This window comes from Lytechinus pictus, chromosome 10 (assembly GCF_037042905.1).
Source record: "Lytechinus pictus isolate F3 Inbred chromosome 10, Lp3.0, whole genome shotgun sequence".
NCBI lineage: Eukaryota > Metazoa > Echinodermata > Echinoidea > Temnopleuroida > Toxopneustidae > Lytechinus > Lytechinus pictus.
In genome coordinates, this window is record NC_087254.1 from 21,614,946 (window position 1) to 21,641,440 (window position 26,495).

Sequence of the window (26,495 nt, forward strand, 5' to 3'; positions counted from 1 at the left end):
ATTTTTAAATCACTAAATTTATTAATTGAAAAAATGTATGTAGAGACAATTTTTTTTTTATGTAAAGATGGTTTTATATCAAACACCCTTCACACACACGATCTGTCTTCGTTTCCTAAACAACGGCGACGCTGGGAATGGGACTTTTTGATAAAGATTCAAAGTATTGAACTTGAAAGTTGGTGCAGCATGCCTCCAAAAAAGGGAAAGGGGAAAGGAAAAGGGAAGGCAAAGAAACAAGAAGGAGAGAGTGGACCAGTTGAACCGCCAGAACCAACAGAGAAAGAGTTGCTTTTGAAGAACGAGTAAGTAAAATTCGTGGCAAAATTGTTCGGAGGCGCGGCCGCGAATGGACCGAATTGTATCGATGCATTTGGCCGACAGCATCCCATCAGGTTGCTGTCGCATTCCCGTTTACTTTCAAAGCTGGACCTCGCAAGAGATGGGTTATGATGCCGGCAGCTCCCACCTATTACTGACTACTGTGCGTATGTTACTTTTGTAGCAATTTTTTTTTTTTTTTAGGGCCATGGTGTCATGATTATGATGATCAAGTTTATTTTTTCCTTGAAAACAGTTTCCTTGAAAATTTTCAATTCTCTGAAAAAATGGTAGGTACAATGTAAGATATATCTAACATTAAAGATATACTCAATAAGGTTCTTACATCCATGGCACTAACCTTCTACAGGGAGACTGCTTGCATGTGGCATCATGAAACTGAAAATTTAAAATCTATGACTTATTTTTTATGGATTTTTGCCAAACCTTTATTCGTGTCTCTCATTCATTTACTTCTATGATAAAGCCGTACTTGATTCCAGGGTGAACTGCTCCCCATCTACAAATGTAGTCTTGTACAGGTTAGAGTCATCCAGATAGACCCAAGTCTACCTTTGTGCTGTGTTTAACTAAGGTTTACTGCCTATGGTCTGTCCAACTTTTCATATATTCCTTTCTACTTTTTGTAAAAATTTCACATTCCTTTTATTTTCGATTCTCTTTATTCTATCAGATTAGAGACGCTGACTGATGAACTTGCCAGCCTGAAGAAAAAAGTTGAAGAACTGTATCCTTTTCACTGCATACAGCTGAAAGTAAGATCAGCTCAATGGCTACGAGTTTTGGGGGATTTTTATGACTAAACATTTCTTTTTTTTTTTAAATCATATCGTTTAAATTGGGAATCAGACATTACTATTGTTGGAGAAATTATCTGCAACTTGATCCAAGGACTTGGTCTCGGTTGCCTAGGATTATTTAAGCCTTGCATTGACCATTGATAACATTGGATGGAATAAAATTGGATTGAATAATCACATTTACATTTACTTTTCTTATAATCAACATCCTTTCATTTTTTATTTAATGTCATTAGTATGTTATATTGCTTTTGTAGGTTTATGAAATTGTCTTTTAGAAAAGCGTTATAATTTGATGATGATTTAATTATTATTATAGAATGGGTCTTCTCACTTTTCTGTATGGGTGTTAGCTTTTTATGTTTTTGTGTGGTTTTTTATTTGTTCAAATTGTATTATTTATTATTAATTACAGAACTAAAAAATAAAGCTAATAAAGCAATTACCTTAAAGTAAAGATTTTTTGGCCCATCATGTACATATTAGAGTCATGTATAAAACAAATCAAAATTATCCTTAATGAGGTAAAGCCGGAGGGAAAATGAATGGTTACAACAAGAAGCACAGCAGACAAGGATTGAGAGTGTGAGTATAAATTGAATTAAATCTAATTTATTTATATTTAATTGTTTACTTATTTCATTCATTCATTAATTTATCACTTGAGCTTTTATAGATATTTGTTTATTCATCTGTCAATCTATATATTTATTCATGACTATATTTATCTTTACAAATATACTCTGATGTGAGTGTTAGACGATAAGCCTTGTGGTCACTCCTCTCAGCTTTTACATGTAATTTTTTAAAGGTAAAGATCCAACAAAACGGGTAATAAATGCAATTACTCTATATGTTACAGCTGAAATTTATACACTGTATAATTTATGTCTACAGTCAATTTAAATGATTAATTTTATTTTTTATTGAATCATGCAGCACGAGTACATGTCGTATATGGCTAAGAAGGCTCACAAGCGCCAGTCTACTATTGTAACTCTGAGTGATCAAAACCAGCAAGAAATCAGAAATATTCAGGAAGAAAAAGAGAAGATGCTGAAGGTATTTGAAGAGAAGAAACAAGGTAAGGTTTCTTTTGAAACTTTGATTTACTGTTTAAAGTGGCACTCTGAGCTGAAAATTATGTCTATAAATAAAAAAAAAAAGTAAAACTCTTATAGCAATATACTGAAAAATTAATCAAAATCTGATCACAAAGTTATTCAATTTTAAAGTTTAGCTATATTTTGTAAACACATTCATAATACTCGCTGTCATGAATTTTCATTAGTTGGGCCGATGATATCATGTTCCCATTTTTCGTACATAGTCCTTTAGTACATATCTTTTTACATGAAATCATGGTTGTTTCGTGTGGTGCCAATAGCATTTGTTATATAGTTATGAAGTTGGGGCTCAGCCTCAAAGTATATATGCTATTGCATGCAAAAATATTTTGGTTTTGTATATGGTATTTGCAATGGAATTGAAATTAAACCTTTGTTTAAAAATGCAAATTGTCAACTTGTTTTAAATTTCTACTATCAGCACATTTTTATTGATGTTATATCCATATTTTGATTTGTCAAAGTATATCATATAAACAAGAACTCAATGACTGTTGCCAATTTGATGAGTTAAACCAGATTAAGCTGAACCTCATGAAAACTAAGTATATGTCTATGTTTACTCTTTCAGATTTACAGGATGTTCTAATGGCAAGAGAAGCAGAGTTAGCAAAGACAAGAAAGGAATTAGAAGATTTGGATGATTTCAAGGTAGGCATATAACTTTACTTCTGTCTCAAGACTCCATCAGAAAATCATATTTAAGTACCTATTATTGATGTGTATGAGATTTGTAATAAATTTATTAATTGAAAGTTATCCTCTTGGTAAAGTGCACACTTAAGAAAGTAATGTGGTGTGAAGGCTTGAATATTTACAATTATCTCAATAAAGGTGAAGATCAAACAGTATGAATCATATTGGATTATCATAACATGCAAGTCTTACAAACAACAATTGAATATTTTTTTTCACTAATTAATTTGTGAAAATTATCATTCTATTCATTAGGTTCATTATTGCAGAATGAAATAATCGCTAGAGGGTATTCATTTGTCTCGCAATCTACTATGGTCATCAAGGAAATTTGTGATCACTCTCGCAAAAAGTGTTCACTAGCTTTCTAGGAAATTTGTGATCACTCTCGCAAAAAGTGTTCACTAGCTTACAAGTTCACGAGCTTTCGAGTGCCGCTGCAACTCTTTATCAAGTGACGAAAATCACGTATTTCCTAGAAAGCTAGTGAACACTCTTTGCGAGAGTGATCACGAATTTCCTTGTTGACCATAGTAGATTGCGAGACAAATGAATACCCTCTAGCGATTATCATTCTATTGTTATCAGATTTAGTGCCCACTCTCAATAATGTTTTGATTTTTCTAAATGAAGGTCCTTCAAATAAATTTGACTTTTCATAAACTTGTAGTGATGGTATATCAGAGAGCTATATGTATATACACTGTATATGAAGATTGATGACTGATATTTTCATTCCATTTCAATCCAATCAGGCTTTTAAGTAGTACATATTCACATGGTCCCTCGAGATATGTTGAGTTACATAAACATTAATTAAGCTCCTCTTTTTGTTGAAAAGTGAAGTTTGATTATTTTGTTTGTTATATTCAAAAGCATTCATGTACATTGACTATTACCATTATAATTATTGAACCTGTAATTCCAAGAACCCTCTGATTCAAACAGGCATAGGTCAAGTGGCCATACATTATCCTTCTTTGTTATTCTTGATTGTAGAAATTACAACAGGAGCAGGTGAACAAGATAAGAGAATTGGAGAAAGAAGTATTGAGGATGCGAGGGCAGCATACAGAAACCATCCAGAAACTAAAGACCCAGTTCCTTACCGAGAAAAAACACTTCCAGGCTGACTCAGAGGCTAGAATCCAAGAAGTTGCCAGACAAGCAAATAAGGTAAATATATCATGGATTTATTTTGCAAGATTATATGGGAAATATGTATATCACGATGATGCCACTTTTAAGAAAAAAGTAGGCATTTCGAATGTCTACATACAAAAGGCCATTTGTGTACAAAAGGGTGCATTCTCGTTGATTTTTGTCTCACCTGCATAGCAGAGTGAGACTATAGGCGCCGCTTTTCCGACGGCGACGGCGGCGGCGACGGCGGCGGCAGCGGCGTCAACACCAAATCTTAACCTGAGGTTAAGTTTTTGAAATGACAGCATAACTTAGAAAGTATATGGACCTAGTTCATGAAACTTGGCCATAAGGTTAATCAAGTATTACTGAACATCCTGCCTGAGTTTCATGTCACATGACCAAGGTCAAAGGTCATTTAGGGTCAATGAACTTAGACCATGTTGGGGGAATCAACATCAAAATCTTAACCTAAGGTTAAGTTTTTGAAATGTCATCATAACTTAGAAAATATATGGACCTAGTTCATGAAACTTATACATAAGGTTAATCAAGTATCACTGAACATCTTGCATGAGTTTCACGTCACATGACCAAGGTCAAAGGTCATTTAGGGTCAATGAACTTTGGCCGAATTGGGGGTATCTGTTGAATTACCATCATAACTTTAAAAGTTTATGGATCTGATTCATGAAACTTGGACATAATAGTAATCAAGTATTACTGAACATCCTGTGCAAGTTTCAGGTCACATGATCAAGGTCAAAGGTCATTTAGGGTCAATGAACTTTGGCCAAATTGGGGTATTTGTTGAATTACAGCCATAAATTTGAAAGTGTGTTGGTCTAGTTCATAAAACTTGGACATAATAGTAATCAAGTATCACTGAACATCCTGTGCGAGTTTCAGGTCACATGATCAAGGTCAAAGGTCATGTAAGGTCAAAGAACTTTGGCCACGTTGGGGGTATTTGTTGAATTGCCATCATATCTCTATAAGTGTATTGGTCTAGTTCATAAAACGTGGAAATAAGAGTAACCAAGTATCACTGAACATCTTGTGCGAGTTATAGTAGTTTTCAAAATCAGCAATGCTGCTATATTGAATCGCGTGATGCAGGTGAGACGGCCAGAGGCATTCCACTTGTTTATACTTTAAAAATCAATTGCAAGTGGCAGCCATGGGTATGCAATAAATAGTATCTACATGTAGTATTTCATCTAGTCCTTTTTTTGTCCAATGCTTATTTGACCCAAATGATCTAGAAGCAGATTTTATCTACATATACATTATTTAATCTTATAACCATTTAACCTAATATGGATAACAGTAAACGGTCGCCATTTATACAATATTGAAGGTACCAATCATACACAGTGTAAATAGATATGACCTCATGAATACATAATTAGCCCCACTGGAGTCAATGTATTATTGGTCTGGTTCTAAAAGTTAGGAACCTTGGCCAATAATACAATGGGGCTAATGATGTATTCATGAGGTCATATCTCAGGCCCTCATGGACCAATTCTCACCAAATTTTGGTAGTGGGGTTTTTTCATCATGCGCTACCAAAATATAGTATAAACAAGTGGAACGCCTCTGGCAGTCTCGCCTGCATTACGCGATTTAATATAGCAGCAGTGCTAACTTTGAAAACTACTATAAAATAATCATTCACAAAAACACCATTCATATAATGACATAATACCACATTCATTGACCATAAATGACATTTGAACTGTGACTTAAGACTTGTCAACTACACCCATGTCCACATTTCATTCACTCTATCCATAAACTTTCAAAGTTATGATGGCAATTCAACAATTACCCCAACATGGCCTAAGTTTATTGACCTTAACTGACCTTTCACCTTGGTTTTGTGACCTGAAACTCACAGGGGATGTTCAGTGATACTTGATTACTCTTGTATCCCAAGTTTTATGAACTAGATCCATAAACTTTCATAGTTAAGATGGTAATTCAACAAATACCCCCAACATGGCCAAAGTTTATTGACCTTTAATGACCTTTGACCATGGTCATGTGACCTGAAACCCGTACAGGATGTTCAGTGATACTTGATTACTCTTATGTCCAAGTTTTATGAACTAGATCCATAAACTTTCAGAGTTATGATGGTAATTCAACAAATACCCCCAACTTGGCCAAAGTTCATTGACCCTAAATAACCTTTGACCTTGGTCATGTGACCTGAAACTCAGGCAGGATGTTTACTAATACTTGATTAACCTTATGTCCAAGTTTCATGAACTAGATCCATAAATTTTCAGTTATGATAGTAATTCAACAAATACCCCCAACTTGACCAAAGTTCATTGACCCTAAATGACCTTTGACCTTGGTCATGTGACCTGAAACTCGAGCAGGATGTTCACTACTACTTGATTAACCTTATGCCCAAGTTTCATGAACTAGGTCCATATACTTTCTAAGTTATGATGTCATTTCAAAAACTTAACCTTCGGTTAAGATTTTGAAAATAATTTTCCCAACATGGTCTAAGTTCATTGACCCTAAATGACCTTTGACCTTGGTCATGTGACCTGAAACTCAGGCAAGATGATCAGTAATACTTGATCAACCTTATGTCCAAGTTTTATGAACTAGGTCCATATACTTTCTAAGTTATGATGTCATTTCAAAAACTTAACCTTATGTTGACGCCGCCGTCGCCGTCGGAAAAGCGGCACCTATAGTCTCGCTCTGCTATGCAGGCGAGACAAAAATGCTGAAATCCAAAAAAAAAAGTTTTTTGTGACGTCATCACTTCGGTACTCTTATTAGACCAAGGGATAAACCACTTAAGTCATGTGATAGTCATGTTAGTTGATCTCGGACAGTTTTTAAGAGTTGCACTTGTTCTAATCACTCTCAAATATGGGAAGCCTCTTCTGTGTAAAAATTCCTGTCCGGAATTACTTTCGTCTTGTAAAATGTTAATGATATGCGAAACTGTATATGTACATCCACCAATATTCATATTTAGAGAACACTCTAAATGAGGTTTATTTTCAATCGGTCTAATGCCAATTCATCTAATTACCAACTTGTGTACAATCATTTGGTCTGCCATCAGTTCGTCCACTATCCACATAGTCTAATTGCCATTTCATCTTATAACAAGTCAGTCCAATAGCCATTTAGTCCATATACCATTTGGTCCAATTGGACATAGTGTTACTTGGGCGAAATGAACGAAAATAAAATGGATATTAAACCAACTGGTTATGAGACGAAATGGTCATGGACGAACTGGTGATTAGACAAAGTGATGATGGACCAACTGATTATTGGACCAAATGGTTGTTAGACAAAATGTTGATGTACGGAATGGCATTACATGTAGAATAAATGAATGTAGACCATGTGGTGAGTTGACAAGTTGGCAGTAGACAAATTGGTGATTTACCTTAAATGGCATAGATGACGGCCTTAACATTAAAAAACTGTTAGCTCATGCTTGCATTTGCAAATGTAAATGAATTTAGGTAAATTCACCTTGAATGCACTTGAAAGAGGAATGCAGTGAACATTTCCATTTGTTAACATTTATATTTGCAGGAAGCCATGCATTGCTTAGGCGATCACACCACCAAGATCAAGGAGGAAAACCGCAAGCTTCGCCACGAGCTCCTGAACTTGATCCACAGGTCGAGGGCGCTACATAGCCACAAGGAAGAACTGGAGAAGCAGCAGCGGGACCTGATACGGGAGCAGCAGTATGCTGCTGACCTCAAGAGACTGAAAGGCACCAGGCAGCACAAGGTTCTGAAATCATTTGGGATGCTAGATGGTGAAGAAACCCCTAAGACAGCTTCTAGGTAGTTTCTGAAGATATCCTCAAGAGAGAACTGCCTTGTGGTGATTATAGAAGAACTTGGTTCCAGTGACAATAAAAAGACAGTCAATGTTGAAAGTGAGTTAATTATATCCTGATGTACAGGCCACCAAGCGGCACGTACATGTATAGCTTCCAGAGTTAAGAGATTCTTAAGAGACTATTGTCTCTGGATGATTTTTGGAGGACCTTGGTTTAATTGATGGCCCAAAGATTTTTTAAAACAGTACTGTATCCTGATATACATTTGTAGATCAACAATGTATCCAAGGAGGGGATCCTAAGAAGAAGTCAGTATTGAGATGATTTGAGAGAAAATCGGTTGTAATGACAACACAAGGATGGCCGGTGTTTGAAACCAAGTAGGGTTTTGTCCTCATATATGAAGACCCCAATTCCCAGATGCAATACATCCACCTTAGTTCTTTAGGGTACCGGTAAAATGCATTTGTTGACCATAATTAGTTTATAGAAGACTGATATCAGATAATGCATCTTTAATCTCATGATTGCTCTCATAATAGAAGTAAAACCTTCCTTCAAAAGACAGTTCGCTTCCTAAATACAGGTAATCAATGCTGGTAACTTGACCTATGTCCAATCTATAGAGGCCAAAGAAATCTGTTTGACTTTAGCAGAAGTTTGGTTGATAAGGTGTATATCAGACATATTTTGCATAATCTGGTCTTAAAAGTTGAATCGACTTTATATGTAAAGTTGACTAACGCAAGTTTACCTGTAATTTACTTTTCGTTATTGTTGATAGCTTCTGGAACTGGGCTCTTCATTTATGCCACTAATAATTAACTCCAAAATTTGGATTCTGATATTGAAGGAGTATGCTGTTTAGAGATTGGCAGTAAGAATGTGCATCCTGTTTAAAAGCAGAGACAGTGATGATAGACCTTGTAATTGCAAATAGAAATACTGCCTTTGAAGATAGAAAAGACTATTAATATATTTATTTACTTCCTTTCTACTATAGTATTGTAATATTGCAACATTTATTGCTAATAGTTTAATTGCTTTTATCTGCAGATTTGCCCCCTTCTGACTCTCCCTAAAATCTTTATCTGGAACTCCCCCCCCCCCCCCTTCCATCTTTTAATTTCTTTATCTTATGAATGCATCCTCTGTCCATAATACCTCCATTGTAACTAGATATAAATTGATTAAAATTTTATTTTTGTTCTGCTGCTTCACTACTCTTTCCATCTCATTCTCTTTCATTCACTTGCCTTCCTTTTACTGTATGTTATCCTCGTGCAACATTTTCCTCCTAAGGCCATTTTTTTTTACCGCTAGGATTCTAATATTTCTGAGTCGGGTATATTTTTACTTCTCATACATGTATGTACATGTAGTCCACAGGTATATACAGGCAATTCTATAAATTAATTACAATTTTACATCTAACCACCTACTAAAAGGTTTATCATTTATGGAATTGCCATTATATGAACCTCAAGACTATTTTTATTGGGATAAACAAGACCCCCTGGAGTGAATGCCCACACATGAAGTGAATGAAGACAGAAGATCTACAAAATAATAACTTTATTTGAACTCTTGATTTTCTTGTTCAGCTGTCTAACAAACATGCAGTTCTCATAGAAATACAAGGATAACATTTAATCTTTCAACACCATGGGGGAAAAGAACACAACGTGTTACTACCATTTTGAAAATGGTATCAAACACAAATACATAACTGTACAGGTAATACTGATAATTCTGAAAGAGCAGCTTGAAACATGTATGTTTATAAGGCACCTTATTTATTTATGACTGTATAAGGTACACAAGTTGGTGAGGAGAAATCTCTGTTATAGATCTGGTGGAAAGTGACATTACATGTATTATACCTTGGGGAATGTTTAGGTTCTGACATGATAAAATGAGTGAAGATGAAAATTGCGTTAATGTATTCCAGAGTCCGTCCCAAATTGCTCTTTCAAAGTTGTACATAAATTTGTATTTTGTCATACAATCTGTGGTATAATTATTATCAATGTTATTATTGTACAATAAATGTTCTGAATACATCTATATTGAATTATAATACATGATGACTAGATTCATTATTTAAGTGATCATCGCTTCGTAATTGATAATAGTAGAAAATGGTCAAAATAACAAAAAATAGAAAAATAGAAAAGTTACATAAGAATGACCACCCAGCTCAAAAACCACAATAAGTCACCAAAGTAGTCATCAGGGCCCCATTTCATAAAAAGATGATATGATAGCAACTCTTGCTGGAATGTCAACTTTAATTTGAAAAGCCAATCAGGAAGCAGAATATTCACTGTTGTCAAGGTAGTTAACACTCCATCAAGATGTGCCCTGAGTCACAAAGTTTAGCAATGACTGTAAAATATTTTTTATGATGCATTGCATTGACAAAAACATCAACAATCAATTGTGAAAATCAAGAGTTTGATGGATTTGAGTTGGGTAGTCATATCTACAGACACTTGTATAATCTATGTTCCATAAGTGACAAACTTGACTGTAAGGAAACTCTGTATTTCTGAAAAGTAGATACAATATATTTGTTTAGACATAGAAATGAAGGTCTTTAATTGCCCCAAATTTTCTTTCAGCTATTAAGTAAAAGAACTGCAATATTGTGTGATTCTAAACATGAACAGAGGCTTTAGAAAATACTCATCGTCGCTGTGTATTGGTGCACAACTGAGTCATCACAAATGCTTCCAAAACTTGAATAAATCACAAAACCTGCCTACATAATAGAAGAATATCATATTGTACTCCTTTATAAAATTTACAACAAAAAACATTCAATACACTTGATACATCAGATATGTTTTCTATTTCTTCTTTGGCACTATAAATGGCAATAGTTTATCTGAAAGCACACAAAAACTAACCCAACAAAATCATACTTTCACAACATAGTACAACTCTAATACAGAAAACTTTCATCAAATGGGGATGATAATCTTTAAGCTTCAACCAACCTTAATGATTATTTGGGGCAAGCTTTTGTCCACTCCTGAGGACTTTCTCAAGCCAGTCACTTTGTAACTGATCAAGAAGCTTGAGAAAGTCTATATATTCATGAAATAACATCAACACAAAACTATCAACTATCATCAAAATAGGTTTTCAAACATATATAACATATTTATCACAAATTTTTTTTTTTTTGTAAATGCTTCTATCATTCAGTCGATGCCATTTTGATATGGCAGTGAAAGCATGTAACCTTTACACAAACATTGGCATTCTAAACCTGATCATGCAATGCTTGTTTGAACACTTTCCTTGGCATGAATTAAGTAATACAATTGGAGCGCCTCCGGCAGTCTAGCCTGTACACGATTCAATATAGCAGCAGTGCTGACTTTGAAAACAACTATCAAAGAATCATTCACAAAAAAACAACATTCATATTATGACACTAAATGACATTTGACCTTGATCGTGAGACCAAAGATTTGTGCAAGACAATCAGTGATACTTGATTACCCATATGTCCACATTTCATGAACTAGATCCATAAAATTTCAAAGTTATGATCGCAATTCAACAAATACCCCCAACACGGCCAAAGTTCATTTGACCTTAGTGGTCATGTGACCTGAAACTCATGCAGGTTGTTCACTGATACTTTAATTACTCTTATGTCCAAGTTTCATGAACTAGATCCATATACTTTCAGAGTTATGACATTTAAAAAACTTAACCTTGGTTAAGATTTTGTTTTGATTTCCCCAACATAATCTAAGTTAATTGACCCTAAATGACCTTTGGCCTAGGTCATGTGACCTGAATCTCAAAGGATGTTCACTGATACTTGATTACTCTTTTGTCCAAGTTTCATGAACCAGATCCATAAACTTTCAAAGTTATGATGGAAATCAACAATACCCCAACATGGCCAAAGTTCATTGACCCTAAATGACCTTTGACCTTGGTCATGTGACCTGAAATTCAGGCAGGATGTTCAGTAATACTTGATTACCGGTACCCTTATGTCCAAGTTTTATGAACTAATTCCATATACTTTCTAAGTTAAAGTGACATTTCACAAACTTAACCTTCGGTAGAAGATTTGATATTGACGACGCCACCGCTGGAAAAACGGCGCCTAAAAATTAAACACTTCTCATGGCTTAGCTACACTGGATCAAAACACAAGCTATGCCTTTTATAACTGAAATTAGATGTGAGAAGCCAAAAACAACAAAAAACATGTTTAAAAAAGGACACTTGATACTGAAACAATGCCCGATAGCCTCCAATTCAAAACACTCACTGCCAAGAAATCGGTGAGACACTTCAGCCTACTTTGGGCACCTTTGCTGCCCATGTATTGACTGCACAACCCTATGTTGCTAATTGAGATTTCCTTTTTGCACAATTGTAGTGAAATATATGCTTGGTATATCATACGCACCAACTACAAAGCACTTTGCTCAGTATTAATTATGTCATATTGTAAAATTAAATGTTATACTCAAATATCTAGGTCAACCATGAATGGGCGACCAATAATATGCGAAACTTGCTATTGAAAATTAGATTTCTATGTCATTGTTCTAAGAATTACATTCTCAACGAAGATTATACTCAAATTAAACACCTTGAGGTCAAACATGCTCGGGGTCCTTTAACAAAAATTTTCAATGACCGAGCATACAATTGCTTTTTACAACTGATTCTACATTGTGATTTTTACAATCAAATTGTACAAATGTGTTACAGCGCCCACGCCACAGATAATTTTCCACAATTGCAACTGACACTCGAAATACATACTTGCATGGTACTTTGCTTTGGCATCAAGATGAAAAGGAAAATCTGACACAAATAAAGGTTGTTCAGATACAAGCACTAAAATGATAGAAACATCAATGAACGTTTGAGGAAAATTTATCAAGACAACGGTTGAGTTTCTTTGCACTTATTCAGTGCCGCTCACGGTAAACTTGACACTTCGTCGCGGGTGTACGTATAGCGAGCAGGATTCAAAAGTGTTGGATGAGGTTTGAATTGAAAAGCTGCAAAACGAGCAAAAAAAGTTTAGAAATCTGAGTTTGGCCATTAATTTCTACACAATGCATTTTAGATATCATTCAAAAGATAATTTAATTTTCTTTAAAATGATACCATACTTGTTATGATCATGCCATCACGAAAAGAGCAGGATTCAAAATTATTGGATGAGGTCTGAATTGAAATGCTGCAAAAACGAGCAGAAATAGTCATGAAGGGTCAATACAGAATATGATTCTTTTGTCTGTGTCAATAGAGATGAAAATCCATTCAAATCAAGCCCCTGTTTCTGTAGTGATGGTTCTGTGAGATAACATGGTTTGAGTCGTGGTTTGAAATACCCATGCATGTTTGTTTGTTATGTGTTTGCTTGTGCAGAGGTGTATTTGATTCCACGTTAATGTTGATGTTAAGGTGCATGAAAACAATAAAAAGGAACCGCTGAGAAACTCACTCATCACCACGGGAAAAAGAACAGTGACTTTCAATATTGTGTCATTTTGCAACTTTTGAAATTTGACCTTGCCCCACATTTCAAGGCACTGCACCTCCATGTGAACCATAATCATACCATGTAGGATATCATTTTAAAGAAAATTAAATGATCTATTCATTGATATTAATTACACATTGATATTTACTAAAACCAATAAGGAATTATCGATCAAAGTCATAAGAAACCGCTGAGAAACTCGCTCATCACCACGGAAAAAAGAACAGTGATTTTCAATATTGTGTCATTTTGCAACTTTTGAATTTTGACCTTGCCCCACATTTCAAGGCACTGCACCTCCATGTGAACCATAATCATATAATGTAGCGTATCATTTTAAAGAAAATTAAATTTTCTATTCATTGATATTAATTACAAATTGATATTTACTAAAACCGAGGAGGGATTATCGATCAAAGTCAGATTTCCAAACTTTTTTTGAGGAGTTTATATTCCTATTTAATTATACATGAAAAAGAAATAGTGAGTTGGTGATTTCATCGATTCCCTCGTTGCATGCCGACCAGCATATGTGCGTAAGTGGTTTGTAAAATTAGCGAAATTTTAATATGTCATAAAACAGAAAGGCCTAGGAAACGAACCCATTGTTGGCGGCCCAGATAAAGGGATACTCCCCACACACATTGGCGGCAGAAGCATAAACATTTAGGGGCAGATCCCCCCACCCACTGACACACATAATTTGTAAGCTGCTTTTACTATACATTGCATACATTGTAAATTATAAATGGTTCATGATGAATGAAGAAGATAGTATGATTGTGTCTTAAAGAATATTTGTTTGATACAAAGGTAAAATGTTTCAGTTTCTCTAAAAGAACAGTGGATTATAGTACCAAACATTCATGTAGAACAATGTCACGGCAAATTGAATACATAACTGTTTTATGCCTTGTAGAATTTTTCTAATCTTTATATGTATATTTCTCTCATTTACTGCTTTCATTAAAAGATAACTGCTAAAAAGTTGGATATCCCCTTTTAGGGTGTGATAATACTACTGTTTCAGTGGAAAAATCTGATTCTAGAATACAATGGCAGACCAAACCTCCCAAAACTCCATGAGAGATAATTTTACAGTACGACATGACCATCCACCTCCCATCCTAGTGGTTATGAGAGCTCCCTAATAATTCAATTCATGCTTCAAATAAAGTATGCTGTAATGCAGGTTAGAGAGCATTGTGCAGTTTATGAAACATTAGCACAAGGAGGATGTATTTGGAAATCTAACAAACAACATACCATAATTTTCAGCCAACGATTGGGCTCCATTTAATCGACGAGTGAATACAACGTCTTGATCTCTTCAGCATACCCGTATCTGTGAGAAGAAAAACAGTATGAAACATAATTTCTGTAATTTCAAAATGTGGTCCAAAGAATAGAAATGTGAGTACAACTATTAGGTGTCTACAGCAATACTCCGCTGTTCTGGCATTCGACCGTATTACCAAACACTTTTCCATGAATTGAATCATGTCAAAAAAATGTCATCCCAAAAAGATAGGTATATACTGATAAGCTTAGTGAAACATCCCAAGGAAAGAAATAGACAAGGCAATGCTTTTTATGTTGGATGTTGACATACATATAGTTTTGCTGTCCTATATTGTACTACAGTATCCATTACACCAACAATCTGTATTTGATCCATTGTCTTGGCGGAATAGTCACAGTACATGATGAGAAGCAAGATCAAATCAAAATGAATGGAATCGAGTCGAACCAAAATGAATTGAATCAAATCAATATACTATTGGTACTCACTCGATGGGTGTTTCCAAGATGAGAGGAATGTTATTAAAACGTGGATCATTCATTACTCGTTTGAATCCCTCCAACCCAATGTTTCCTTTGCCTATGTTCTCATGACGATCTAGATGACAACCTACCTCTCCTAAAAAATATGAATAAAAAACAATTGACAAACAATATCATCAGAGAATAATAATAATAAACAGTTCTTGTATAGCGCATATCACAATTATGAATAATGTCTCTATGCGCTTCCAAAGAACTTGGATATTATTACCCCAGCTGTAGCTTGGCAGCCGTAATTACTAAGATTACAGCGCACACGCATTTCAAGGAATAAATTCCTGCCAGGTACCCATTCACCTCACCTGGGTTGAGTGCAGCACAATGTGGATAAATTTCTTGCCCGAAGGAAATTACGCCATGGCTGGGATTCAAACCCACGACCCTCTGTTTCAAAGTCAGAAGACTAATCCACTGGGCTACAACGCTCCACTCCAATGAGTAAGGTAGTAAGTAAAATATGATATACTCATGCTAGATTGAATTTTTTGATCAATAAAAAGAAACCTACTTAGAGAGTGAGTGTGCATGGGACAATTTCACAATTATTTGCATTGCACTTTATACCATGGTCACTTTTACTCTTACGTTGGCTTCTATATGATTGAAATCATGTTTTGATATTATTCTTCTATGCATTTATTGTAAATATCTCTACACATATCTCACTTCACACTATCAAACGGAATCACAGGGCATATTTCAGGATGTAAAAATAAGATTTTCCCTTTTGAATACTTATATGCCACCAGAAACCACCTATGTTGAGCAGAGGTGTAACAAGCTAAAAGCACTTTGTCAAACTTTTTATTCCAATCAAAGCATAAGGAAACTGAATATTTTCAGTAGATCAGGATTCTGTAACAAAATCCACATTGTGGATATCAACAGTACATTCAGTCACTAAGCCGTGTGTTAAGGGACCTTGGTATATATAATTTTCATTAATGCCAAATGAAAAAGAAAAACATGATCACAAACAGGTTTAATAAACAATAAATGCTCATCTCCCCTCCCATTGGCAGAAAGAAAAAAATTATAGGGGAGAGACTGAGACATCTAAAGGCAAACTTTTATTGCTCAGTGTAAGGTGTCTTCAGATAGTGATTGTGTCTTGTCTCAGTCTTGAACGCTAATGTTGAACTATGATAGTCTCTTGAAGGGAAATGTCTCATCTCTGCAAGGCCATGACATTGGCAAGACACAGAAAGAGCTAAATTTTAAGGCTGCTTTGCCTGCCACTGTAAGTTGTCTTTAATAGACAGAGACATGTCTCAAGAAAGTGGTTTCGTGTCCCGTCTCTGTCCCAGTTGATTTTGGACACAAGTGTCTCTGTTTCTATTGTCAACTTGGACTTGTTCTCATCTGAGACTGTCTCTGACCAAACCTTAATAGCTCTACAACCACCATACCTTTAGAATCATTGAGATGGACACCTTTCAGGTACTGGAAGCCAATGATCTTCTCAAAGTCTGCCATCATTTTCTTAAAACCAGATTCTGTCGAGAGTTCATATCCTATGAAAATAAAAATCATTTGACATCAATATATAATTTTCAACCAAACGAAGGGGTAGGGGCACGTATACAGCCATCCAAAACCTATTCATACAAGATTTATTTAGAAAATGAAAATTTAGACAAATATCAATAAACAAGATTTAAACAGAAGCACTGAAACTGACAAATAGAGATAATTAACATTCCATCATAATTGATTGTATTCATTGATTTACCTGCTGCAAACGCATGGCACGTATCCAGACATACTCCTATCCTGCTTTTATCTTTGACCCGATCAATGATTCCTCGTAGCTCCTCAAATTGACCACCGATGGTATGACCTTGACGACTCATGTTCTCTATCACTGCAATAATAAAGGTAGCGAGAGTTCAGTTAGAATTTAGGTACCATATCAAATATTGTGCAGTGTCTTTAAGTAGGAATCCTGCAATAAGCACCGTTGTTGCCTTTCACGGTGGCATTCTTGCATTCTCCATTGGCTTGTCTGTGATGAGAGGATTAGTGATGAAAAGATGCTGACAAGATCCCTGCTGTACTATCTGAAATTGTATTTTGTCTTAATGGAACGTGTCTTTTATTTAATTGTACTTGCGTAATTTCAAAGCTGAATAAGTGATTAAAAGGTGGTTGAGGGGAAGGGAACCCAAAAATATTTCAAGTTACTTTTGTTTTAATGATGCACGTAACTTGAGTTTTATGGAGTTGAATTACACTTCAGATATTCAACATATGAAAAAGTCTACAACACCAAAACATACAGATGCATATCAATTTTAGATTGACTCTTGTGAAATCCTCATTATTAATATGTACCTGCAGTAACTCCAGATGTCTTGTCAAGGGCTAGATTGATGCTTTCACCTATCTTATCTAGACATTCTTCAATTGAGATGTCTCCACAAGTTGATCCTGTCACAACAAAACAATCAACAAAAAATCAAAACATCAAGCACTAAATATAACCCTTTTTTTGCTGATTAGTCGATCTATTCAATAAGAGATGTTTTGGGCGAATTTCTAGGACCAGTAAATATTTTCACCTACATCAGCAGACTAATACTCACCAAAGAATCATAGTAAAGATCCTTGTGAATATAATCATGATGTGAGGATCATGCTATTTGTATCTCTAAATCATGAACTGGCACTTTTTATCTTTGGTACAATTTAGAGATAAAAGAGGCAGGTCACGAACATTTACCTTTATCATATCAGAGCATGCAGAGATTGATCATGTTATGCCATCTTGTACCTAAACAATGCATAATAAACAGACTAACTTGTACTTTATCTCTTAAAACACAATTATAGGAAAAATTCCCTATTATTTGATATGATTCAACTGAGTTGACAATAAAGTTGTAGCTTGGTTAATGATCGTATGGCTCACAAGGTTAAAAACATTTTCAGAATTGTAGAACTTTCAACACTTTCAGTAAAATTTGATACTTGCTTTAGAACTGTATATTGCAGAAATGTGCAAGTTTGTAATCTTGTCCGACTACCATGTGCGTTTGTGCAAAATTAACAAAGATTGTTGAAGTTATGCATGAGAATAGTATGCAGGCCTGACCATGAATGTAACTATTAACCCTTTGAACCCTGAATTATTAGGGGCGGCGGTGACCCATACCCTGAATTATTTGCACGTATCGACCACATTCACAAACTCCCATGATTCGAGTCCCAACGGCATCTTCCCCTCGCTAGTACCCGGACCAGCCTGGCTGAAGTTGTTTACCTTCTCGTAGACCTAGTCTACAAACAGAAATATCAACTTTAATGTCTGTTTTGGGCTCAAAATCACTGTTTTCACCAGTCAGATATATCAATTGCTTCCCCATAGTAAGTACATGACTCGCCACGTATTACAGTGTATTACCGCACATACAACACGAGCAACCGCAGAAAAGTGGCATATTTTTGCCATTTTTTTATGCTCAATCCTTCCGAAATCATTGCCAATCTTAACTGAAATTATCGACTAAATATTCCTACAAGTACTAGAAAGATGACGTCATCTTTTAAAGATCACCTGACATTTAGAATCCATGTTTTTGAAGTCACATGGATTTAGGCCGGTATTCCGGCCTATCAGGTATATGCGCGTTCACTGGTAGGCCGGTATTCCGGCCTATCGGGTTCAAAGGGTTAATTCACATTACTGAATGGCATAACAGAATGACATATGTACATGAAACAAAAGGTTACACACCCATGCCCATATTTTGAGTACTATATGATTACTACCTGGATGGAAGTTGTAGAGGGTAAGCCCAAGCTTCTGACATCGAGTCAACTCATCCACCAAGGAGTCTCTGCTCTTGGACAATGTTGCAGGATTTGGAGAGCCACAGTTCAACAGATAGGATCCATGGGGTAGAATCAGGTGAGGAGGGTAACCATGTTTGGTACAAGCTTCCCGGAACTTTGCAGCATTATCATCCTCCAAGGGCTTGGCCTGCCACTGACGTTGGGAGCGGAGGAAGAGGGCAAAGGATTTTGCGCCGATGGTCACAGCATCATTGACTGCTTTCCATAAACCACCTAGATATTGAGGAAGGAACAATTCAAGCGAATTAAACAAAATATATAAATAAACATAAAAGAAGTATAACCTAAGGAGTTCCAAATCACGTCATAAACTTATGAATTATTTATAAATATGCAGAGAGAATCTTAGCAATCTAAGGTTTAGCACAGTACAAATTGAAGATCACTGGTGGTCTGTCAACTTGAACTACCAGTACTTTGCAAATTTGATAGAAGTGTAATGTGTCTTTGATAGTTGACTGATGTTTGAAACTTTGATGTTACTTTCAACAATCATTAAGATTTATATGACACCAAGATGGATCCTTGTGATTTGATTGGTTGTTTGATATAGTTCATTCAGCCCATTTTGCAATGACGTCATCAACCGTGCAATTTTGGATCCATTCATCGTGCAATTTTGGATCCATACGATTTTGTCCATTGCACTCGCGCACCGAGACTGCAGCTGCAGGCACCAACAGTGCGCATGTTGTAATGACGTAACAATCAACAGACCGAACTCGCACTGCATGAGCATGTTTTGCATCGAAATTCATGAATTTCATATGAAGAAAAAAAAAATCATTTTTTAGGTGTCATATAAACCAAATAATGAATGTTTTTCATTCGTGCAATGGACAGAATACTTCATTCGGTGAAAGATGAAATAATAATCCATTCAACTCGGCTACGCCTCGTTGAATGGATTATTTCATCTTTCACCTCATGAAGTATTCTGTCCATTGCACTCATAAACATTCATTATTTGTATAATTGAACATGCACATGGTGATTATAAGAGAAGGGGTTGTCTCTTTCTTTCATGTTCACCTGCAATACTGCAATGAGCTCCAACACACTTCTCATAAGTAGTGAGGACACCATTATCTGCAACTGCCACAATCTTAGAGTGTTCAACCAAGGATTCAGTTTTAACATCATTATCATCTAAGCTTGCAGATTTTGACTTGGATGTAGCTTTCTTTCCCTTGCCCTTGGTGGATTTCTTTTGCTGTCCATTCTTGGCTGTCATTTCTACTTTTGATTCAGCATCATTCGACTCCTGATCCTTTTCCTCCTTAACATCTGTCACGGTTGCTTTAATTCTTCTCTGTCGTTTGACTGGCAGTTTATTTTCAACAGTATCCCTCTCCTCTAAGAATGGTTGTGGATCCACTTTGGCAACTTTTAGTGCTATTTTTGACCTTCCTGCCCTAGTTGAAACCTTTTCCTTTGGATCTTTTTGATGGGAAATGCTGCTCTCAGATGCACTTGTCTTCCCACCTTGTCCTTTTCCTTGACGTTTCCCTTGCGAATCCATCTTAGCTTCTGGTGGCAACAGTTCTGCATTTGCCTGAAACTCATCACTGGATGGATCGCTCCGTGTATCCATGGGCTCTTCTGTCATTAAATCAGGCTTGTCATTCTGCAGATCTTCCACTACCCTGGCCCCACCCCTCTTCCTTCCTTTCTTCTCTCCTTTGGCTTTGGACGATGAGGCCTCATTCTTGCCTTCTGCTGCATCAATATCTTCTGCAATCGCCTTCTTTCCCCGACGTCTTGTTGTCATTGTTGTCTTGGTTTCAACTGCAGCCTGCTTCCCCCTTTTTGACGGCGCTCTCTTGGATTCATTCCTGGATGAAGTTCCTGAAGATCCACTGGTCTCTGCTGGAGGATCTTGGATGCCCGATGAACCTGCCTCACACTTTCTACGGAGTCTCATCCGGGTAGTTGGTGCTGATGAAGACATGACTCTTTGGATCGACAAGACAAAACAAACCAAATATATTATGAACCTTTTGCAAATCAATACACAACCCAGAAGAAATTACCAGGGAAGGTGGTTTAGTAGCACAAAACTAGGGATAGAATGGTTGAATAAGAATGGCTTTAAATGAATGAAAAATAATCAACCCTCACGCAAAAAGCCTGGAAGCTTAGGCATTTCACACTTCAAGAGTATTAGGCTACTCCTCTGAAACACCAATTTTACACATTTTCTCAGTATAATGAAGGGATTTCCTTGCAAAAGTTATAATTGAAATTGACAGTGATAAAGTACATAGGCCTACAGTAGAAGGTGATATCGGGGAATGAAGTAGGGGGAGGGAGTACATCCAGGGCCCCGTCTTACAAAGAGTTACGATTGATCCAATCAACCACAACTATGGAAATTAGCCAGCAACGTCAACATCTCTTATGCACATTTGTTCGAAATATTTTTTAACTATGATGTATATTCATTCATTCTATCTTGAAAATTCAGTGTGCTTCTCTGTATTTGTAAAGGACATTCATTCAAATTTCCTGTAGAAAATATTATGACAATGATTGATTTCCATAGAATTGAGGATGATCGGATTAATCGTAAATCTTTGTAAGACAGGACCCAGAACTCCCATGTGAAAGGTGTAAACTTTGGAAATACATGAGCATAAATTTCTATAAAGAAACTATAAGTCTTCAGATAGATTCTTGATTATTTACTTAATCATTGCCAGATCACGAATACACACCAACTTTCATAATTTCCAAATATTGACCTCTGACATGTCTGAGCTATGTGACAACAGCTCAGGGGCAGTCCCAGGAAATTTTTATGGAAGGGGTTGGGGAGGGAGAAGATGAGCTACATGTAAGTCATAAATGAGACATCACATTTTTATTCCTGAAGTTGAGGAGAAATAGAGAACCAAACAGCTAGCAGCTCATGATGACTTGCAACTTCTTCCTCAAGTTTCTCCTTTAAGTTTAACTCGACTTTTCTCCATTTATTTTTGTCTTAAAAAATCAAGGGGTAGTCATGATCTCTCCCCCCCTAGCTGTATTAAAAAAATAAACAAAAACAAACACACAATTTCCCCCAAATTGGAAAGGTGTTTCAATTGTGTGGGCGGGGGGGGGGGGGGGGGGGGCATTATCAGACAAATAGTTCATACCTCTCATATAAAAAAATATTTCTCTTATCATCTCTTTAAAAAACAGGATTTTGTTGAATTCAATAATCAATGTTCAAAAAGTGTCTGAAGACTGAACATGCTAATATTAATATGGATTTTTAATTTTTTAATTCCAATTAAAAACTATTGTCTATTGACTTTATCGTCTTGATTTTGCTGCTGAGCACTAGTTTAGGTTTAATGTTAAGATGAACTTCCCTTTTAATTATTTAGTCCTTAGTAGCTACTGCAATGATTTTCTAATTCTAAATCATTCACGTGTCAGGAAATGAGCCAGATTAGATTATCACCTCGCCAATCTTCACGTTCCTCGTTCTAGCCTGAGCTGACTCAGTAGACAGTATAGCGGCCGTTGGTATCCACTCGCGCGGGTACTTTGCGGGAACCTGAGCTGCGATGTTACGATGAGCTGGTTGAATCCCGCGGTAGAAATGAGTTCAGTGATTCTACCGGCGAACCCACGTGCCGAACTCTGACAGCAGCTGATCCAAAACAGTATGAAACGCCACTTGATGTGAGCCGAAAAGGCGCCGAATATTTGTTAGCAAGGCCTCCCCCACCCCCTCCCCCCCCCAAAAAAAAAACGTAGGCGTGAGCACATTTACGGGGAATTATCCACCCCCCCCCCCCCGTTGCAACTGTTCTCAAAATTTGATCATGGCGCTATGATTTGATGAATAAAATCCAAATTGCGTCTCTTTCATATCATAGGTGTCGATTTCTTGATAATGGGGGGGGGGGGTGATTGGTGTCTGAGTCTCTGCGAGGAAGCGAAGCGACTGAGCGGGGAGAGTGTGGGAGGGGGTTATCCCCCCCTCCCACGATAGGGACTTTTTAAGAAATTGACATGCGAAAATCGCATTTTAGAGCATATTAAAATCACATTCTCGGCCAAAAATAATATTGTAGTCCACTTTCACTAGCTATTAAATTACCAAAAATTGTATACGCAACGAATTTTAAGTTTACAAATAGGCCTATTTTATTTCAAGAAAAAGAACAACTCAAAAAATTGCCCAAACATTGACAGAAAATGAAAGTAGGCCTACCTATAGCAAAAGTAACGCCTAAAACAACCAATAAGAACAGATTTAAACATGAAAATACAATTCTGTGTATGGTCAAAATGTCATTTCTATGAGTTATAACTACATGATTTTTTTAATCTTGTGTCAGATTCTGACATAATAAATTGTTAACATGGCAAAAACAAAATAATAGTACCATCAAAGTTCAAACTTTTCAAATAGTTTATATAGAAGTCAAATTTTGTAATATTTATAGGACAAGATCAAATAGTTTAATGGATCGCCTGTATAATTTGAGGCTGCGTAATTTACGACTTTGGATTATTGCTTCAAGTTCAATCCGCATGTTCATTCAAAGTGTCAAATATATACAAGGCAAGCCGAGCAAAGGGGAAAAATTATGTTAATCATAAAGGATGAAGCTATATTCCCAACCTGTGTAACTTCTGCTAAACTGATGATAACAAATAAAATGCATTTGTTGTTTAAAAAAATTTGCTCTTATGCATATCATGGACCATGTGCATATGCACCATCAAAATGAAAGAGGACCTAAGCATATGCATCTATGGCTCATGAATATCGGCAAGTTCACTTATCACATACAGATGAGTACGTTAACTGTTTTCAAAATAGACTTCAGAAAAAAATAACATGAACTGATTTGGGGAACGCCTTGTTTTTCTTTCTTTTTGTTGTTGTATTTCTGTGTTGTCATTTTTATCGATCATGCATTTTAATAAATCTATCGTGTTTTTTTTCTGGAGATTTACTGTGGGTTCAGTTTCATGCCCTCGAAAAATTTGGGGTATGATTGCAGGCCATCCCTCCACCTGATTTTTTTTTTTTGGGGGGGGTATATCCCCATACCCCCCCCCTCCCGGATCGACACTCATGGTCACTATGTACCTTCCCGGTTGGTCACCTCTCATCCTATCTGGACGCCTTCTTCCTGCATGGAAATAAGCTTTCAAATCATATCCCATCATGGCCCCCAAAAATTCCACTACCAAGAATAAAAATGGAGAAAAAAAAGGGCCAGATTTTTTTATGGCAAAATTTTTATGCAACGGGCCCCATATGGGTCAAGGTCAGGGCCCTGGGAACGAATTTTTTTCTTTAACATGGGTGCTGTTTTAAATTCGAGAAGCAAAAAAAAGGTTTTGCTACAAAATGAACATGATTTTTGTTCCAGGAAAAGTTTGAAAAGAAAAAAGGGTTTTGCTTTAAAAATATATATGAACGAGATTTTGTTGCAGGAAAATTGGACACCCCCCCCCAAAAAAAAAGGGGGGGTTCATTACAAAGTGAATCTAATTTGATTTCATTTCTGCTATTCAGTATACCATATTTACAGGGGGTGCTGCATAAATGGTAAATCTCGGGGTTACTTCAGCACCCCCGCTTCCCAGGGCCATGGTCAAAGTCTGCAAAAAGTAGAAAGCGAGCAAAAATGTTGACCTTTGATAATCTGATTTTGTGATAAATTTGGCATAGGTCCTAATATAAAAAAAAACAATATCGTATTTCACATTTTTTAAATTTTCTTTCCCTTTCTCCTTTGTCTTTTTCTTAGTCGTAAAACTGTTTTGAGGGTCCATAATAGTACCACCCCCCATACGCCATGTTATTTGTGTCCACCTGATTTTTTGTGTGTTTTTTGTCAGAAAATGCATAACCCACTGATAAATCGGTTTTCCTCTATTTTGTTGACCAAAATGTTTGAGGTAAACCACCTGAACAAAACACATAAATCTATATGGAAGGGAGTTTGCTGGTTTATCAAGAAAATCCATATTTCCTGAATTAGTGTTTATTAATAGATGTGAAAAAATGTGTCAAAAATCAAAAGGGGAATTAACAAAAGGAAGTGAGTAAAAAATCCGGTTGATGTTTTCTCATGAAAAAAAGAAAGAAATTATTTGCATACCGAAGTGCCCAACATCTTTTGTTTATTATGCAAGGGAAAAGTGAGTACATATTTTTAGTCTTCTGGTTTGATAAATAAAAATAAACAAAAACAAAACAATCCATCCATCCTTCGCTTCTTCGCCATGTCCCACAGTATACGTAATATGACGTCACCATGCATGCTTACATGAAAAACCTCTAAAAACAATGCAGGTGATCTGCAAAAAACATCTAAAGCATTGAAGTATTAATGGATTGTACCGTCTTTTAACTTGAGTCATTAATCATAAAATATAAAGGAGAATTTACACTCTTTATCTTGATAGTTGATATGATTTGGGTGCGATGGACGAAAACAATTTAGACTTATATAGTCCAGTTGCTCACATTCCCCCAATCCAGGGGCTTGTTTAATTCCGTGTATACATTCCATGTCTATCAATAAATAGTTCAATATCATTACAGAGTATAATCGGTGCAAGGCCATATATACAGCTAGTGGTAAGCTAAAATACATAAGAAATAATCTCTCCAAAAGATTGACATTTCAGTTTCTTCATTAAATCTGTACAACTAATAGAAAAAAATCATATTCCTTCATTACAATACGTGCCGCTCCTCTTTGCAGTCTTGTGGTAAGTTCCCTGTTTTTCAATGAACTATTCCCCAAACAGAACAAGCATAATCTATACATGGCTGAATAGTTGTTCACATACAATATTCAGTAAATCTGTTTTAAGAGTTGAACTTAAATGTCCTAAAACGTGTAACTTAAAAGATATTGATCTACAAAGATGTTTGACATGAACATTCCAAACGAGATTATTATCAACTTCGACACCTATAAATATCTTACAGAATTAACTTGTTTGAGTTGCTCACCATTAAGCTTTATATGCAGTTTTCCTTTGTTTTTTGAATAACGAGATGAAATAAGCATAACCCAATTATTATTATACCACTTATCAATTTCATGTAAACATACCTGTAAATCGCGTTGAATGTTACTTAGAATCGGAAATGTACACAATAACATCATCTGCAAAAATATTACAAACAACAGTCAAAATGCACAGTACGGTATCATTTATAAATAATTTTTTTAAAAAGTCCGGGCCCAATACTCCCCCTGTGGAATTCCAACTGTTAAGTCAATAGGGTTTGATTGTTTTTCATGAAATCTTACTGATTGTTTTCGGTTTGT

The 26,495-nt window shown here is 36.0% G+C and overlaps 2 protein-coding genes across 3 annotated transcripts; one reads left to right on the plus strand and one right to left on the minus strand.

The window, feature by feature from the left end:
- The first annotated feature begins 97 nt into the window (after window positions 1-97).
- LOC129269276 (coiled-coil domain-containing protein 166-like) lies at window positions 98-10,035 on the plus strand. Its single transcript, XM_054906753.2, has 7 exons — window positions 98-305; window positions 1,016-1,069; window positions 1,673-1,727; window positions 2,082-2,226; window positions 2,841-2,920; window positions 3,965-4,141; window positions 7,697-10,035. Exons 1-7 carry the CDS (start codon window positions 190-192, stop codon window positions 7,958-7,960), a joined length of 891 nt encoding a protein of 296 aa, XP_054762728.2. The 5' UTR covers window positions 98-189; the 3' UTR covers window positions 7,961-10,035.
- LOC129269278 (apurinic-apyrimidinic endonuclease-like) lies at window positions 9,516-23,075 on the minus strand. Of its 2 annotated transcripts, none has more exons than XR_010294856.1 (9): window positions 22,643-23,075; window positions 20,224-21,146; window positions 19,108-19,404; window positions 17,671-17,766; window positions 17,069-17,200; window positions 16,746-16,850; window positions 15,283-15,412; window positions 14,182-14,836; window positions 9,516-12,919 (listed from the first exon to the last, which is right to left on the minus strand). XR_010294856.1 is itself a non-coding variant. In XM_064105546.1 (9 exons), the coding sequence occupies exons 2-8, from the start codon at window positions 21,140-21,142 to the stop codon at window positions 14,788-14,790; spliced, it is 1,728 nt and encodes a 575-aa protein (XP_063961616.1). In that variant the 5' UTR covers window positions 21,143-21,146; window positions 22,643-22,851; the 3' UTR covers window positions 9,516-13,003; window positions 14,758-14,787. The 2 variants fall into 2 exon arrangements, 1 of the variants encoding a protein (XP_063961616.1); XM_064105546.1 differs by having other exon boundaries at window positions 9,516-13,003; window positions 14,758-14,836; window positions 22,643-22,851.
- Window positions 23,076-26,495: the final 3,420 nt, after the last annotated feature.

Coding starts and splice junctions, on each gene's coding strand:
- LOC129269276 (XM_054906753.2), top strand. CDS start 190: ATGCCTCCAAAAAAGGGAAAGGGGAAAGGAAAAGGGAAGGCAAAGAAA. Junction 306..1,015: donor GAGTTGCTTTTGAAGAACGA/GTAAGTAAAATT, acceptor TTATTCTATCAG/ATTAGAGACGCTGACTGATG. Junction 1,070..1,672: donor AAGAAAAAAGTTGAAGAACT/GTATCCTTTTCA, acceptor AATGAGGTAAAG/CCGGAGGGAAAATGAATGGT.
- LOC129269278 (XM_064105546.1), bottom strand. CDS start 21,142: ATGTCTTCATCAGCACCAACTACCCGGATGAGACTCCGTAGAAAGTGT. Junction 19,405..20,223: donor AGCTCATTGCAGTATTGCAG/GTGAACATGAAA, acceptor CTCAATATCTAG/GTGGTTTATGGAAAGCAGTC. Junction 16,851..17,068: donor GTGCCATGCGTTTGCAGCAG/GTAAATCAATGA, acceptor TTATTTTCATAG/GATATGAACTCTCGACAGAA.